Source organism: Anomaloglossus baeobatrachus, chromosome 1, assembly GCF_048569485.1.
Source record: "Anomaloglossus baeobatrachus isolate aAnoBae1 chromosome 1, aAnoBae1.hap1, whole genome shotgun sequence".
In the NCBI taxonomy this organism is placed as follows: Eukaryota; Metazoa; Chordata; class Amphibia; order Anura; family Aromobatidae; genus Anomaloglossus; species Anomaloglossus baeobatrachus.
The window spans coordinates 583,972,458-583,991,386 of record NC_134353.1 but is presented as its reverse complement, the minus strand read 5'-3'; the positions used below and the strand labels follow the sequence as shown (position 1 = coordinate 583,991,386).

General features: G+C 48.6%; 1 protein-coding gene across 2 annotated transcripts in view; it reads right to left on the bottom strand.

Moving 5' to 3' along the window:
- TJP2 (tight junction protein 2) overlaps positions 1-18,929 on the bottom strand; it is a 300,601-nt gene that overhangs the window by 218,881 nt on the left and 62,791 nt on the right. The window contains exon 1 of one of the 2 annotated variants that reach the window (XM_075317815.1): positions 2,956-3,186. The exons of the other annotated variant lie outside the window; for it this stretch is intronic. Within the exon in view, the coding sequence (XP_075173930.1) occupies positions 2,956-3,063 (108 nt within the window). The 5' untranslated portion in view covers positions 3,064-3,186. Of the gene's footprint in view, positions 1-2,955; positions 3,187-18,929 lie in introns of those variants that run through there. 2 annotated transcript variants of the gene reach the window in all.

Here is an 18,929-nt window from a genome sequence, read left to right as displayed (position 1 = left end):
TAATACAGCCACAAAAAATTCTGCAAAAAATGGTCCTTGTGTGAATATACATAGCCTAAAGACACGGACTACTTGCTAGCAGTGCTAGAATATTGTGCTTGCTGCCCAAATACAAGAAAACAGCTAAAGGGTGGAATGACAGTAGAAATTGGGTGTTGGGACTCTCAGAGTAGACAAGCTAGTAACTGTCAGCTATAATGAGATATGGGGAGGGAAACCAAAGCAGAATCATGGCTTACTTGCCAATAATTTGCTCTATCGCTGGTGTTGCTCTCATGAGTCCATAGGGCAGTGTATTCTGCTAGCAAGGTACACAACTCTTAATCACTGGTAAACGCAGGGCACTTAGTATCTTACACAATAAATACCTGGTATAGTGTCAAATAGCTCTATCCAAACAAAGCTATTTACCTCCTCCTGCCAGGCCAAAATTCAATTAAATTCCTTAATGCTCAAGAGTCAAGCTGCAAGGAGACTTTGGAAGCCTCACAGGTCACACCTCCAAAGATTGTGCTATACTACTGCTACATGGCAAGGCTGCATTGCAACCAGCAAGTTGGCAAAGAGAAAACCCACAGGGTATTACAGTGGCATCACATTGAATTTTAAGCTTATTAGTACTCAGAGTAATAGAAGGCTAGGCTCACACACTGCATATTTTCTTAACCACAAAGATGCAGCATTTTTGGCCCCAAAAACACACCCGCGGCAAAAATGCACCAAAAATGCATTTTGGAAACGTTTTTACAGCATTTTGCTCAATTAGTTTTTTTGTTTTACTCAAATCTATTGAATGGAGCCTTGTGTCCACAGGGCTTTTTTCATGCTTAAAAATGCGTTTTCCTTGCTTTATTATTAAAAAAAATAATAAAAAAGCAAGGAAAACGCATCCCAGCAAAGTCTATGAGAATCATGACTTGCTGTGCCCACGTTGCTTCTTTTCTCCTTGCTTTTTTTTGTTGCTGAAAAAAGAAGCAATGTGTCAATTGTTTCTGCTCCTCCCCCCTCTCAATAGATAAGAAGCATGAAAAAAAAAAAGCACAAACAATAAGCACGAAAAAAAAAACAGCTTTTTTTCCTGCCAAGACATGCTTTTTTGTGCTGGAACCCCAAACCCCCCCCACCCCCACACACACTGTGGCACATAGCGGAAAGGCTCAAAAACGCAAATAGAATTGGACATGCTCCATCTTCAAAAACGCAGCCAAGATGCCGCCAAAAAAAGATGCCTAGTGTGGAAGGCAAAATAGAAATCTCAGACTTTGCTGGGAGAATAACAATAAGAATAATAATGATAGAAGGAAATGCATGCATTTAGGTGCATCTTTGTGACCTCAAAAATACATAAAAACGCATCTAAAGATGCACTGTGTGAACATAGCCTAATGGGGGCAGAAATTTGATTTTCCTTTCACAGGGCATCGATGATTTTCTCAGTTAGCTTAGACCAGCTGATCCGGCACATCTGGACCATGTGGTGCCCAGGATCCATATACTGCCCTCAGCCCCAGGCTGGTGCCCCACAGACCTCCTGTAGGATCTTGGACATGCTGATAATATCAAACATATCTGGACCATGTGGTGCCCAGGACTCATACACTGCCCTAGCCCCAGGTTGCTGTCCTGCACACCTCCTCTAGGATCTTGGACCAGCTGATCCGGTACATCTGGACCATGTGGTGTCCAGGACCCATACACTGCCCTGGACCCAGGCTGCTGCCCTGCACACCTCCTGTAGGATCTTGGACCAGCTGATCCGGTACATCTGGACCATGTGGTGTCCAGGACCCATACACTGCCCTAGCCCCAGGTTGCTGTCCTGCACACCTCCTCTAGGATCTTGGACCAGCTGATCCGGTACATCTGGACCATGTGGTGTCCAGGACCCATACACTGCCCTGGACCCAGGCTGCTGCCCTGCACACCTCCTGTAGGATCTTGGATCAGCAGATCAGGCACATATGGACCATGTGGTGCCCAGGACCCATACACTGCCCTGGACCCATACACTGCCCTAGCCCCAGGCTGCTGCCCTGCACACCTCCTGTAGGATCTTGGACCAGCTGATCAGGCACATATGGACCATGTGTTGCCCAGGACCCATACACTGCCCTAGCCCCAGGCTGCTGCCCTGCACACCTCCTGTAGGATCTTGGATCAGCAGATCAGGCACATATGGACCATGTGTTGCCCAGGACCCATACACTGCCCTGGACCCATACACTGCCCTAGCCCCAGGCTGCTGCCCTGCACACCTCCTGTAGGATCTTGGATCAGCAGATCAGGCACATATGGACCATGTGTTGCCCAGGACCCATACACTGCCCTGGACCCAGGCTGCTGCCCTGCACACCTCCTGTAGGATCTTGGACCAGCTGATCAGGCACATATGGACCATATGGTGCCCAGGACCCATACACTGCCCTGGACCCAGGCTGCTGCCCTGCACACCTCCTGTAGGATCTTGGATCAGCTGATCAGGGACATATGGACCATGTGGTGCCCAGGACCCATACACTGCCCTGGACCCAGGCTGCTGCCCTGCACACCTCCTGTAGGATCTTGGATCAGCTGATCAGGGACATATGGACCATGTGGTGCCCAGGACCCATACACTGCTCTAGCCCCAGGCTGCTGCCCTGCACACCTCCTGTAGGATCTTGGATCAGCTGATCAGGGACATATGGACCATGTGGTGCCCAGGACCCATACACTGCCCTAGCCCCAGGCTGCTGCCCTGCACACCTCCTGTAGGATCTTGGATCAGCAGATTGAGCACATATGGACCATGTGGTGCCCAGGACCCATACACTGCCCTGGACCCATACACTGCCCTGGCCCCAGGCTGCTGCCCTGCAGGGTCTACATAGCTTGCTCTCTGCACTGACTGGAAAGTTTAGTGAAGTTTCGGCCCCTCCTGTCCTGCTGGTGTGGCTAATACCTCAGGCTGCTCACCTCACTCCTCGCCAGCTGGCTATTTACTCCTCGCCATGCTGACAGGTTCTTGCTGTGGCTCTGAGGCTGAAGGAACCTGTCTCCTCTGACCGGCATCTTCCTGTGCATATGCTCCACCGCAGTCCGCACAACCTGTCTCCGTGCACTGCACAGGACAAGCGAGCCCCTCTCAGCCAAGTGTAAACTCCCCTGGGGCAAGCTTCCAGTGGGCCTCTACCACTACCCACAGGGGGGAAGGGTCGCCCCTGCCGAATGGTACAACCGCGGCTGGCTGTGTAGGTCTCCGCTCACAATGCCGCTCGAACACTACAGGGTAGAGCTGGAGTAATGGCTGGGTGTCATGCGCTCAGGGCAAACTACAGGAAACTTGTTATAGGATTCCAAAAAAAAAGTGCTCTCCTGTCCGGAGTAATGGTTTAACCGAAGTGCTGCAACTACAAGCTGGAAGTTTCAAAGCAAACAATGAGGGAGGGGAGTTTACACCCTGCAGTGTCCTGGGCACAGGGAAGGCTCCGGCCAGAGGGGCTCCTGTATGAGCAGCACTAGCCCCTACCACGTGTAAGCGGTGCTGAGGCAGAGCCCTTTCTGCAGACTCATCTGTGCAGCACAGAGGCTCACAACGCGTCACCAGCACATGTTATCATCTTCCAAAATCCATATTTGTTTATCCTTATGTCCACACAGACATATCTGAATGACACCATCCATGTTACCATATAAAAGGGGGACACTGACATTCCAAGTACAATGAAATGGTACAAAACCTAATAGCACAAGTGTGCGGGGGTTTATTCCTGAGTGTACTGTGCTATCAGAATGGCAGGGCCACCTAGTTCCCCAGGCCAGGACGAGTGCGGCCATACCAGACTTCAATGCAATTTTTATGTCAGTAGTTAGAAATATTCAGAATTGGAAAAAAAAAAAAATATTTGTGGCACTATTTTCTGAGACCCGTAATCCATCAACTTATTTGCTGATACAGCTGAACCAGGGCTGGGGGTCTGCCGGAGGGCTGATGTTTTTTCTAATATTTCTATTTTTGGGGTACATGCGACATTTTTTTTATAGCATTTTTTTTGGACAACATACAGTAATCGAAAAATGGCAATTCAAGCTGGGTTTTGGCATTTAACGCACAGGTCAAAAAATAGTTTTGATAGATCAGACTTTTATGCATAAGAAAATATCCAGAATACATTTTAAAAAAAAAATCTATTTTTATACTGGAAAAAAGGGGATGATTCACATTTACGGTATATAATATTTATATATTTCTTTTTTGGTGCCTATAGAAAACTTGAACCTCCTTGTGCTGTAATACTTCAGTATTGACTAAATGAACAATCTCCTTGGACTACAACATTTGGTGAGGTTTTTACCTCAGTATTTGGTGAGTATTTTACCTCAGTGTTTGGTGAGTATTTTACCTCAGTATTTGAGTTCATTACCTCAGTATTTGGTGATTTTTTACCTCAGTATTTGGTGAGTATTTTACCTCCAGTATTTGAGTTCATTACCTCAGTATTTGGTGAGTATTTTACCTCAGTATTTGAGTTCATTACCTCAGTATTTGGTGAGTATTTTACCTCAGTATTTGGTGAGTATTTTACCTCAGTATTTGGTGAGTATTTTACCTCAGTATTTGAGTTCATTACCTCAGTATTTGGTGAGGTTTTTTAACCTCAGTGTTTGATCAGGGGTTTTTTTTACCTATTTGAGGGGTTTTTTTACCTCAGTATTTCGTGAGGTTTTTTTACCTATTTGTTGAGTGGGGTTTTTTTTTACTTCAGAATTTAAGCAAAAACTAGGACTGGAACAGTCAGAGGAAAAGTATAATAAAAATGTGGCGCCCTAGGACCTGGTCGCCACAACGGCATTGCCCTCCTGAGGGTTAATGCTGAGCCTGGAGGTAATGGGGAAATCTACTGGCCAGTAAGTTAACATCCACCGCAGTTTCTCCCTCAGGCCAGTAGGGGGAGCTCTGAACCTGAAGTTTCAGGGAGCTTCCTTAAGCCTGACCTGGGGGAGGAGTTAGTTAGTCTGTAGGGAGCAGCAGAAGTGAACAGACACAGAGTGAGCTGTCCTGTGAATCTGGGGCCTAGAGCTGGAGCAGTTTGGCCCAGAGAAGCAGGAGTAGCTGAGAGGCAGCAGAGAGACTCGGACATCGGAGTCTGTGGTTGCCAGGGTATAAAATCCGTCCCTGGTAGCCGAATCCGAAGGGCAGGGGAGCTGCAAGCCCCTGGCCCAGACACATCCAAGGTACAGCTGCAGCATCAGGGCCCGGTGTGGACCCCAGCGGAGAAGCACCAGGGAGTGGGCCTGCGCAGCCACCTACAGAGGGAAGGGACGTGCTATTGGTCCCAGCAGCGAAGAGGGCCATTGCTGGATTCAGAGAAGCAGGGTCCTATCATCACCAAGAAAGGTACAGGAGTAGGCCTCATACTCAGCTGGCCAGAAAGATCACCCCAAGTACTTCCAGGCCGACCGGATCCCCATCACCACCTGTAACGGTCTCCCAGGACTGGACTGTTCCCAGAGTAAAAGAGGAAAAGGTAAAGAGACTGTTGTTTGTGCCTGGTTCTTTCCTCGCCTGTCGGCCCTGCACCGTGTTAGTCACACAGCACCATAGACTTTCACAAGCACCAACTGTGCCCCGGGCATTGCTCCACCTGTGGGGAGCAGTACCATCATAGCTGCCATAATATCATCCCGGAGGCCTCACACAGCAGCGGCGGCTTATTAGCCGCATACCACAGGTGGCGTCACGAACACAACCATTAACAAGCAAGCCACATATTCTACTGACACCCACCAGGGCCACGGAGCCGGGCCCAGCCACCACTGACTACCACCGGACTAGTCCAGCCCGGCACCGGGTGTCCCATAGCCCTGGGGTGGGCGAGTCCAACTTTTGGCGTCACGAACAGGATTTCGTGCCCGGTCCCACCGGGTACTGTGCGCCTGCCGGAATTGTGCTTAAAAGATTGTGTACTGGCTGCAGACCACCGCCGCCATTAGCCTCGCCGAGCGCAGGAAGAAGGGGGGCGTGCCTGACAAAGAGCGCGAAGGGAGCGCGCCATCAGAGCAGAGCGCTGTTAACCCCGCGCGACCCGGAAGAAAATTTGAAAAGTGAACGGAGCCTGGTAAGGTTCACTAAGGGGGAGGAAGATGTCCGACTCAGAGGGAGGGCAGGTGGCTGCCATAGCCCGAGACGCCGCAGCACCAGCAGAAGCAATCCCAGTCGCCGTCGCCCCGGCCCCCACTGTAGCGCCGGTAATGCCGATCACCATGCCATACATACCGGGAGCAGAATGGCTGCCGCAATACTCCGGGGAGTCCCATACCTTGAGTGACTTCAGAGAAAGCCTGCACAGCTTATTCCGGGTGTATCCGCTGACTGAGAGCCAGAAGGTGGGCATATTAATGGGACAGCTAGCCGGCGCAGCCCAGCGTGAAGCGAAGTCATGGCCTGATACAGATAAAGGGACAGCAGCCCAGATACTGGCCAAGCTAAAGAGTACGTTTGACACTCGCACCGCAGCAGAGATAAAGATGAGATTCTTTGGGTGCAAGCAGCGGGCCACAGACAGCATAAGGGACTATGCCCTAAACCTGCAAGAGGCCCTGAAAGCAGTTAAACAGGTGGACCCAGAGAGTGTACGTGAAGAAGACAAACTCCTAACTGAGCAGTTCATAGAGGGGCTCCTGTCAGATGCCCACAGGACCCAGCTGCGTATCCTGGTCCTGCAGAACCCTGCTCTGGACTTTGCCAAGTTTAAGGACCAGGCCATCAGGGTACTGAGAGAATCTACGCCGAATGACCCAGTACCCCTCCGGCCTCCTGCTATCACGTACCCCGGGGTGGTGCCTGCAACACGAGCCACTGCAGGGGCTGAGGCGCAGTCCCTGGATAAGGATCCCACTGCGGAGCTCAGACAACAGGTCCAGGAGCTGACCAAGACTGTGGCTGCCCTTGCCAAGACCGTGCAGTCTCTACAAATGACCCCCTCGCCTGCGAAAATCGAGTTGGCCTCCAGCCCAGAGGACGTCCCATGGATGCGACAGAGAAGGATTCCGCCGACCCGAGGCAGAGACACAGACCGGTACGATTCAACAGGACAACCGATCTGCCGCAACTGCAACCAGGCGGGCCACATTGCACGACGCTGTCCTTTAAATGGGCCGAGCCTGGGGCCAGGAGCCGACCCCCAGGTGTAAGGAAGCCCGGCTCAACCCCCAGCCGCAGCAAGTATGTGGGAGGACGACCGGTCCTTCCTATTGTGCTGGATGGAATCCCTTTGAATGCCCTCCTGGATACGGGGTCCCAGGTAACAACCATCCCCCACAAACTGTACAAAAGATATTGGGCCGATTCAGACATTGACCATGGCCCAGATGATGATTTAACAATTGTGGCCAGTAATGGTCAGCCCTTACCTCAGATTGGGTACAAAGAAGTAACCATTAAAGTGGGGCGGGTGGAATTGCCATGTCAGGGGATGATAATTGTAGATATTGATCGCAAAGAATCTGACCCACTGCTAACTCTTGGTACAAATGTGATAGAAAATTGTATTGCCGAAGTGATAATTTTGTTACAGCAGGCGTCTGAAACTGCCAGCTCCGGGCAGCAGCGTGTCCTACAGAGGGAGATCAGAGCCCTGATGAGGAGGCAGCAGGTAGAGCTGGCCGGAGGAGAAATTGGCAGTGTGAGGGTAAGTGACCCCCTCCCCATTGTAATACCCCCAAGAAGTGAAATGTTGATATGGTGTCGGGCAGCAATAGGCCTCAAGGGTCAGGATTACCATGCCTTGGTAGAACCAATGTATTCAGACAGTAGGCCTGGAGTCCTGATAGCCAGAGGGGTAGCGGACGTCCGCAAGGGGAGAGTGCCCGTCCGTGTCCTGAATTGTGGGGAGGAGGAGGCCAAATTGCCCCGGTATGCCACTGTGGCAAAATTGTACACTGTCAGCAACAATACCATTAAAGCAGTGGAACCCTTGATCCCGTCCGACCAGGCGGAAGACAATGGCTCCAAGGGGCAGCCGGAAGACTGGTGCCAAAAATTACATGTGGGCACCGACTCCACCCCCTCACACCAAAAGCATGGGGTTTACCGGGTGGTACAGGAGTATGAGCGGGTCTTCAGCAAACACCCCCTAGATTTTGGGCAGGTGAAAGGGGTTCAACATCAAATCCCCACGGGTGATCATCATCCCATTAAAGAAAGATACCGCCCTGTACCCCCCGCACAGTATCAGTGTGCCAAGGAAATGTTACGGGAAATGAAGGAGGCTGGGGTTATCAGAGATAGTTGTAGCCCCTGGGCAGCTCCACTAGTGCTCGTAAAGAAAAAAGATGGTACAATGAGAATGTGTGTAGATTACAGGCAAATTAACCGCATTACACATAAAGATGCCTATCCACTACCCAGAATAGAGGAGTCACTAACAGCCTTAAAGTCAGCTAACTATTTCTCCACCTTGGATCTCACCAGTGGGTATTGGCAGGTTCCCGTGGCAGAGGCGGACAAGGAGAAGACTGCATTCACGACACCAATGGGTCTCTGTGAGTTCAATTGTATGCCATTCGGGCTCTGCAACGCCCCAGGGACATTCCAACGGTTGATGGAGTGCTGCTTGGGCCACCACAACTTCGAAACCGTGCTGCTGTACCTGGATGACGTAATAGTCTACTCCAAGACTTATGAGGACCACCTGAAGCACTTAGCAGAAGTGTTTGAGTCCTTGTCGAAATATGGCCTGAAGATCAAGCCGTCCAAATGTCACCTCTTGAAGCCAAAGGTACAGTACCTGGGTCATGTGGTCAGCGCAGAAGGCGTGGCACCTGATCCGGAGAAAGTCACGGTAATTAAGGACTGGCCAAGACCCACCACGGTGAAGGAGGTGCGGCAGTTCCTTGGACTGGTGGGCTACTACCGAAGGTTCATTGATGGGTTCACCAAGATAGCAGCGCCCCTTCAAGATCTCCTGGTGGGCCAGCCGAAGCAGGCTAAGAAGCAGAGCCCTCCATTTGAATGGGGCAGCCAACTGGAAACATCCTTTGTCCGGCTGAAAGGGGCTCTCACGGGAGAAGAAATTCTGGCCTACCCTGACTACAGCCAACCGTTTATACTGTACACAGACGCCAGCAACGTGGGACTGGGAGCAGTTCTGTCCCAGGTACAGGGAGGCAGAGAGAGGGTAATAGCGTACGCCAGTAGGAAGCTTCGGCCCACGGAAAGGAATCCAGAAAACTACAGTTCCTTCAAGCTGGAGTTCCTCGCTATTGTGTGGGCAGTGACTGAACGCTTCAAGCACTATCTGGCATCGGCCAAGTTTACCATCTTCACGGACAACAATCCGTTGACACACCTGGCAACAGCCAAGTTAGGTGCGATGGAACAGCGATGGATGGCCCGGCTGTCTAACTTTGACTTTACCATCAAGTATCGGGCTGGCAAGAAGAATAACAATGCTGATGCGCTGTCCAGAATGCCTCACTTACCCGAATCTGGAGAAGACCTGGATGAACTCGAAGAGATAGAGTTACCGGCTTTCCATCACCAGGGTGTTTCACAGTGTGAGCATGCTGTGGGAGTGAAGCGCTTAAACCAGCACGAGGTCTCGGTCAATCCATTACTCCACCATAATTGGGAAGAAACACAGAATGGTGACCCGGCCGTGCGATTGGTCAAAGAGAAGCTAGCGCAAGCTGAGACCCATCTTGGCCCAGACGCTCCAGAGGAAGCCCAGCAGCTGTGGAAGGAGAGGGGACGACTGTTCACCTACCAGGGCAAGCTCTGCAAGAGATATGTCAACTATCGAACAAATGAACTTGTCTGGCAGATAGTGGTTCCGCAGAGGGATGCTCCAATGGTCCTAGCAGCGTATCATGATAACGCCGGGCACTTCGGGTGGAAGAAGTTGGAGGCCTTACTCCGTGATCGGTTCTACTGGGTGCACATGAGAAAGATGATCGAGAAATGGTGCCGAGACTGTGGCCCGTGTAACTTGAGGCGGAAGGATGATGCCAGCCAAAGGTCTCCCCTACAGCCAATTGTCACGAAGCAGCCCCTGGAGTTGGTGGCCCTGGACCACGTGAAGCTAACACCAAGCCGGTCAGGCTATGTGTACGCTCTCACCATTGTGGACCATTACTCTCGTTTCCTGGTAGTAGTGCCTGTGAAGGACCAGACAGCCAGGACGGCAGCTAGAGCGTTCCAGGCATCCTTTTGTCGACCGCAGGGCTATCCGGAAAGGGTACTGACGGATCAGGGTCCTGCATTCGAGGCTGAAGTGTTCCAAGAGTTCTGTAACATGTACGGTTGTAAGAAAATTCGAACCACACCGTACCACCCCCAGACCAATGGACTGTGCGAGAAAATGAACCATGTGGTTATTGATATGCTGAAGACCCTACCGCTGGAAGAGAGGAACCAATGGCCAGAAAAGTTGCCAGATCTGGTAGACTTATACAACCACATCCCAGTGAATTCGACCAACTGCAGCCCCGCTTACCTGATGCGAGCCAGACCAGGCAAGTTGCCTGTAGACTTTGAGATGGGGACTGTGTCGCCTGAGGCGGTTCAAGAAATAGAGGATTGGGATGCAGAACAGCAGCAGCGGTACCGTAAGGTCCAGGAGTGCGTGGAAAGGAGCCTGTCTCAAGCAAGAACGAGACAAGAACAGCATTACAATCAAACAGCCCCAGCAACTCCCTTAGCACCTGGAGAACAAGTCCTCAAGAAGAAGCGGAAGACGCATAAGTTGGATGATCAGTGGGAAAACGAGCCCTACACCATTATCCCCTCCAACTTTGACAATAGTAAGGTATGCCTCATAAGCAAAGATGAAGGCAAGACCTGTCAAGCAATTTCCCGAGACCGCCTGAAAGCGTGCCCTGAACGGTGCCGAATCGAAAGAGAAATGGAAGGAGTACAAGGAAGTCCCCAAAGTCAAGAGAAAGAAGGGGAGATGATTCAAACCATCCTTGGGAAGTTCCCCAAAACTTGGACCCGAATCAACAATGCCATAGTGGTACCAGTTTTGGCGTTTCCGCAGTTGGTCGAGCCAGAAACAGAAAAGGTTCCGGATCCACCTAAAGAATCGTCCGCTCCAGCACGAGATGACACGCCAGCAGTGGAACAGGAGGATCAACCCCCTGTCAGTGGTGAACCTGTCATACCCTTGGCGACTCCTGGACCACAAAGGCAACCATCACGCTTACCTATTGGGGTTAGGCCCACCTGTAGTGCTGAGATAGAAGACGTACCACGTAGTCAGGGGCAAACACCAGAGCTACGTAGGTCCCAGCGCAGCACTCGGGGACAACCCCCTCTAAGGTATAGGGAGTCTACTGTATAAAGTAAAGAGTACTTATTAGAGTGTAAATAGTTATGCAAAATGTCTGTCATGTTGTGCACAAAATGTTTTCTTTTTCTTTGATTGCGAAAATGGACAATTGGGCCACTGGACTATGGGTGGCCAACACCTAAATTGTTCATAGTTAGCACCAGTGTGCTCAAACACCCCTGAAGAAAAACCCATCCGGCGTGCATAGAGTGGGGTCATCAATGCTCTGACGCACGCCCAGAGCCTACGTTGGGGGTTTGATCGCGGCGGGTCCCCCATGGAGCAGTGTAATGGACACCCGGCAGGGAGCCACACTGGACTCTTATAGAAATGTTTAAGATTGTAACGTTAAAGAGAATGTGCCTCCCATATTGGGATGAAATGTATGACATGTTATGTTTTGTTTCTACAGTCCGGGAGTACTGAATTTAACTAAGGGGGAGTGTGGCGCCCTAGGACCTGGTCGCCACAACGGCATTGCCCTCCTGAGGGTTAATGCTGAGCCTGGAGGTAATGGGGAAATCTACTGGCCAGTAAGTTAACATCCACCGCAGTTTCTCCCTCAGGCCAGTAGGGGGAGCTCTGAACCTGAAGTTTCAGGGAGCTTCCTTAAGCCTGACCTGGGGGAGGAGTTAGTTAGTCTGTAGGGAGCAGCAGAAGTGAACAGACAGAGTGAGCTGTCCTGTGAATCTGGGGCCTAGAGCTGGAGCAGTTTGGCCCAGAGAAGCAGGAGTAGCTGAGAGGCAGCAGAGAGACTCGGACATCGGAGTCTGTGGTTGCCAGGGTATAAAATCCGTCCCTGGTAGCCGAATCCGAAGGGCAGGGGAGCTGCAAGCCCCTGGCCCAGACACATCCAAGGTACAGCTGCAGCATCAGGGCCCGGTGTGGACCCCAGCGGAGAAGCACCAGGGAGTGGGCCTGCGCAGCCACCTACAGAGGGAAGGGACGTGCTATTGGTCCCAGCAGCGAAGAGGGCCATTGCTGGATTCAGAGAAGCAGGGTCCTATCATCACCAAGAAAGGTACAGGAGTAGGCCTCATACTCAGCTGGCCAGAAAGATCACCCCAAGTACTTCCAGGCCGACCGGATCCCCATCACCACCTGTAACGGTCTCCCAGGACTGGACTGTTCCCAGAGTAAAAGAGGAAAAGGTAAAGAGACTGTTGTTTGTGCCTGGTTCTTTCCTCGCCTGTCGGCCCTGCACCGTGTTAGTCACACAGCACCATAGACTTTCACAAGCACCAACTGTGCCCCGGGCATTGCTCCACCTGTGGGGAGCAGTACCATCATAGCTGCCATAATATCATCCCGGAGGCCTCACACAGCAGCGGCGGCTTATTAGCCGCATACCACAGGTGGCGTCACGAACACAACCATTAACAAGCAAGCCACATATTCTACTGACACCCACCAGGGCCACGGAGCCGGGCCCAGCCACCACTGACTACCACCGGACTAGTCCAGCCCGGCACCGGGTGTCCCATAGCCCTGGGGTGGGCGAGTCAGAAACATGGGCACCACTTCTGTATTTTTTTTACCCACTCCTGGTTTTGGCTTACAAATACTGAGGTAAAAAACTCACCAAATAATGAACATGTGAACGTGGGCTTACAGAGATTGGCATTTAAGTGGTTAAGCATCAGCGATCTACTGTAGATCCAGTTACTCCTGTTAGGGGCAGGTGCCAATTGTATAGCACAGATCCATACATCTCCTGGGTCTGTATGACATATGTTTACATACATTACATATAGGGCTGCAAAAGGATTTATAGAATTATTATTTGTACTTGGCAATAAAATATGTACATCAGAGCATTGCATTTAGATAGGGATCACTTATTAATTTAAATCATATGTTTTGGACAGTGAGATTTCGTGTTACAGGAAAAACATTAATTTAAATAATAGGTCCATTAAAGAAATTCATAATATCTGATAATCCAACATTTACATTTGCTCCAGCTCAAAGCCTAGAATATCTAATTATACAGCACCTATTGTAAAGTGAGCAATAGATATAGAATAGATACTGTATATAATGGATAGATAAGTACAGTGCCTTGCGAAAGTATTCAGCTCCCTTGAATTTTTCAACCTTTTTCCACATTTCAGGCTTCAAACATAAAGATAAAAATGTTAATGTTATGGTGAAGAATCAACAAGTGGGACACAATTGTGAAGGTGAACGAAATTTATTGCTTATTTTAAACTTTTATAAAAAATAAATAACTGAAAATTGGGGCGTGCAATTTTATTCATTCCCTTTACTTTCAGTGCAGCAAACTCACTCCAGAAGTTCATTGAGGATCTCTGAATGATCCAATGTTGTCCTAAATGACTGATGATGATAAATATAAGCCACCTATGTGTAATCAAGTCTCTGTATAAATGCACCTGCTCTGTGATAGTCTCAGTGTTCTGTTTAAGGCCCCCTTCACATGCACGTGTGTCCGGTACGTGCTAGGTCCGTGCCCGCATATACCGGAGACACGGGCACACGTAAACTCATTAAAATCAATGGGTTTATGTGCACGCACGTGTGCAGCCATTGGCCCGTGCCTCAGTGTGGAGCAGACGTGAGCCCGTGTGCTCCACACGGATGCATGTCCATTTTTCTCCGGCAGCACGGGTGTCACACAGCCCGCATACGGAACACACGGATGTACTGTGTATGCAGTCCAGTGTGACACGCGCCGGAGAAAACTCACGTGTCAGAGAAAAAAAATAACAAATCTTTACTCGCCTTCTCCAGCCCTCCTGTCTCTGCCGCTGCTGTCACTTGCTGCCGACCGCCGCTCATTATGCTCATTTAATATTCACTTCACTGCGGCTGGAAGCAGCAGCAGCGGGGAGTCGGCAGGACCGGAGACCGAAGATCAGCACCACGGACAGCAACACCAGGGACAGGTGAGTTGAAAGTTCTCGTTCTCCGTGTGTTATCACGGATAACACACGGAGAACACACATAGTGCCATAAACACGGCTCATGGAGGGGAAAACGCACCTTTGACACGTCCATGAAACACTTGCGTGATTTTCATGAACGTGTGAAGGGGGCCTAAGGCATAGAGCATCATGAAGACCAAGGAACACAACAGGCAGGTCCATGATACTGTTGTGGAGGAGTTTAAAGCCGGATTTGGTTACAGAAAGATTTCCAAAACTTTAAACATCCCAAGAAGCACTGTGCAAGCGATCATATTGAAATGGAAGGAGTATCATATCACTGCAAATCTCCCAAGACCCGGCCGTCCTTCAAAAATTTCATCTCAAACAAGGAGAAGACTGATCAGAGATGCAGTCAAGAGGCCCATGATCACTCTAGATGAACTACAGAGATCTACAGCTGAGGTGGGAGAGTCTGTCCATAGGACAACAATCAGTCTTACTCTTAAGGCCCTGTCACACACAGAGATAAATCTGTGGCAGATCTGTGGTTGCAGTGAAATTGTGGACAATCAGTGCCAGGTTTGTGGCTGTGTACAACTGGAACAATATGTCCATGATTTCACTACAACCATAGATCTGCCAAAGATTTATCTCTGTGTGTGACAGGGCCTTAAGGCTATGTGCGCTCTAGAAAGTTCCTTTTTCTTAAGAAAAAAACGGACCATCTTAAAGGATCCCGCACCCGCAGTAAAAAACACAACGAAATCCGCATGCGGTTTTACCACAGTTTGCCACGGATTTTGCGCAGATTTGCTGTGGATTTACTGCGGATTTTCCGCAAGTTGGTCCCTGTGGATTTTTATCATTATCTATGGCAAAAACCGCAGGTACCTGCGGAAAAGAAGTGACATGCTCATTAATTCTGTAACGGAAAATCCGCGGGTAAATCTGCGGGTATAAATAAACGCAATGTGCGCACAGAATTTTTTAAAACCCATAGGATTTGTGGGGAATGACTGCAGCAATGTTAGACACATTTACTGCAGCAAATCCACGGCAAAATCCGCCGTCAATCCGCAGCGTGTGCACAGGACATTACACTGCACAAATCTGGCCTTTATGGAAGAGTGGCAAGGAGAAAGCCATTTCTCAAAGATGTCCATAAAAAGTGTCGTTTACAGTTTGCCACAAGCACCTGGGAGACACACCAAACATGTGGAAGAAGGTGCTTTGGTCAGATGAAACCAAGATCAAACTATTTGGGCACAATGCCAAATGATATGTTTGGCGTAAAAGCAACACAGCTGATCACCCTGAACACACCATCCCCACTGTCAAACATGGTGGTGGCAGCATCATGGTTTGGGCCTGGTTTTCTTCAGCAGGGATAGGGAAGATGGTTAAAATTGATGGGAAGATGGATGGATACAAATACAGGACCATTCTTGAAGAAAACCTGTTTGTGTCTGCAAAAGACCTGAGACTGGGACGGAGATTTGTCTTCCAACAAGACAATGATCCCAAACATAAAGAAAAATCTACAATGGAATGGTTCACAAATAAACATATCCAGGTGTTAGAATGGCCAAGTCACAGTCCAGACCTGAATCTAATCGAAAATCTGTGGAAAGAGCTGAAAACTGCTGTTCACAAACGCTCTCCATCCAACCTCTCAGCTCGAGCTGTTTGCAAGGGAAGAATGGGCACGAATGTCAGTCTCTCAATGTGCAAAACTGATAGACACATTCCCCGAGCGACTTGCAGCTGTAGTCGCAGCAAAAAGTGGCATTAACTTAAAGGGGCCAAATAATATTGCACACCCCACTTTTATTTTATTTTTTACAAAAATGTAAAATAAGCAATAAATTTCGTTCAACTTCACAATTGTGTCCCACTTGTTGTTGATTCTTCACCATAACATTAAAATTTTTATCTTTATGTTTGAAGCCTAAAATGTGGGAAAAGGTTGAAAAATGCAAGGGGGCCAAATACTTTTGCAAGCACTGTATATGGATGGCTAGATGATAGGACAACATCTGCAAGAGTTTGGATGCTATCTCCGTGTTTGTGTGGGTTTCCTTTGGGTTCTCTGGTTTCCTCAAAAGACATACTGATAGGGGATTTAGTTTGTGAGCTCCAATGGGGACAGTGTTGCTGATGTATGTAAAGTGCTGTGGAATTAATAACGCTATATATGTGAATAAATATTATTATAGATAAATAGATGGATGTGCCCCTATCTCTCGTTTCTACAGTCCCTACCCATCATCCCCACAGTCCCTATCCCTATTGTACACTTGGTTTGGAAAAACTAATGCATATTTTGTTTTGCCAATATAGCTTCTTTGAATTGAATTCATAGATTAGTAGATAGATGAATTGCTAGATAATGTATGGATAGATGGATAGGTAATAGCTAATATAGGGATAGGTAATAGATTCATAGATAATATATGGCTAGATGATAGATCATAGATAGACAGATAGGTATGGTATAGATAGATGGATAGATTTGTTATGAACATACATTTTTCAGTCTTATTACGCCATCTTATGGCCTGACACCAATTGACATGTATCTTAGGCCTGTTTCACACGTCAGTGATTCTGGTACGTTTGTGCTTTTTTTTAAACGTACCAGAATCACTGACATACGCAGACCCATTATAATGAATGGGTCAGCTCACACGTCAGTGATGTTTCACTGACCATGTCTCCGTGCAGCGTTCACGCGTGTCCGTGATTGCCGCACGGAGACATGACTTTTTTTTTCTGGCATCACTGATGTTCCACGGACCACGCAGTGGTGTGGTCCGTGAAACACGTGCCAGAAAAAAACGTGCTTTTAAAATAAAAAACATTTTTACTCACCCAGCTTCAGCGGCGCTCTCTGCAGCCCGTTCTGCTTGCTGCTTCAGAGCCGGCTCATTACTGTCGCGCATATTCATGATGCACGACACAGCCGACCCGGAAGCAGCTGCTGCGGGGGTCAGCGCCGGCCGGATGCTGCACCGCGGGAGCGATCAGCACCATGGAGAGCGGGAGCGCGCACAGGTGAGTTGATTTCTAAGTGCAATCACGGGACACGGAGAACAGAGCCCGGATTGCACTTAGACAACCCACGTGTACCGTAATTCACGGCACACGGAGGGACATGTGCGCGTTTTACACGCCAGTGAAAAACGTCAGTGTTTTTCACTGACGTGTGAAACTGGCCTTAGTGTGAGGGATATTCTTGAATGATGATATTTTTATTTTCAAAACCAGTAAAGATCAAGATAAAAAAAATTACTGGAAATAATTATGTAAAAGAAACAAAATATAAAATACACAATTGGTTACCATCAAAGAATCCTCTCCTTATATCCTATGGGCATCATTCTATAGTATAAAAAAGCACACACAAAAAAAGTAAAAACTTTTTTTTTTTAAATTTATAATCAACAATTAGACTAGGTATTTATACATAATATAGCAACAAGTATTAGTACAATGTGTAAAAGTATAATGCAGTTACACAGCAACACTCTAACACCCCTATACATCTACCTTTTATTGATTGTATATAATCACTGTATTTTGTAGTGAATTTAATGCACATAAAATAGCTTTTTGATTATTGGATACTATGGAGGCAGGTATCTTTTGTTTTTGTTTTGGTAGACTTTTACAATAAATGTTACAAATGCTTTACAAATCTGTAGAGTTAGACCACTGATAATCGCCACTTATGAAGAAAATGTACTGATCCACAATTGTTGTATTGTGGTGCTGTAGCGGTGTCTGTAATAAGGAACAGGGATGATCCATACTTTAAAGGGAATGTCAGCAGGTTTTTCTATGTAAGCTGAGGACAGCATGTTGTAAGAGTTAGAAAATAAAAATCTGCCTTTCTTATCTGTGTGTGTGCAATTCTTTACATAATCTAATGGCCTTATTAGGGCGCTTTTCCATCTGCAATTTTCTTGTGTGAGTGCGATCCGATGCAAAATCTGATTGCACTCGCACCAGTGTTAATCTATGTGACCATGCCATCCTGAGCGTTTTTTCTCCACACAACTCGCATGCTGCGATTGTCAGTGAGACACCCCCATGCAACCCTATGGGAGCGAGAAAAATATCGCAATATGGATGGCATACGCATGTCACGCGGATGGCATACGTATGTCACGCGGATGGCATACGTATGTCACGCGGATGGCATACGTATGTCACGCGGATGGCATACGTATGTCACGCGGATGGCATACGTATGTCACGCGGATGGCATACGTATGTCACGCGGATGGCATACGTATGTCACGCGGATGGCATACGTATGTCACGCGGATGGCATACGTATGTCACGCGGATGGCATACGTATGTCACACGGATGGCATACGTATGTCACACGGATGGCATACGTATGTCACACGGATGGCATACGCATGTCACACGGATGGCATACGCATGTCACACGGATGGCATACGCATGTCACACGGATGGCATACGCATGTCACACGGATGGCATACGCATGTCACACGGATGGCATACGCATGTCACACGGATGGCATACGCATGTCACACGGATGGCATACGCATGTCACACGGATGGCATACGCATGTCACACGGATGGCATACGCATGTCACACGGATGGCATACGCATGTCACACGGATGGCATACGCATGTCACACGGATGGCATACGCATGTCACACGGATGGCATACGCATGTCACACGGATGG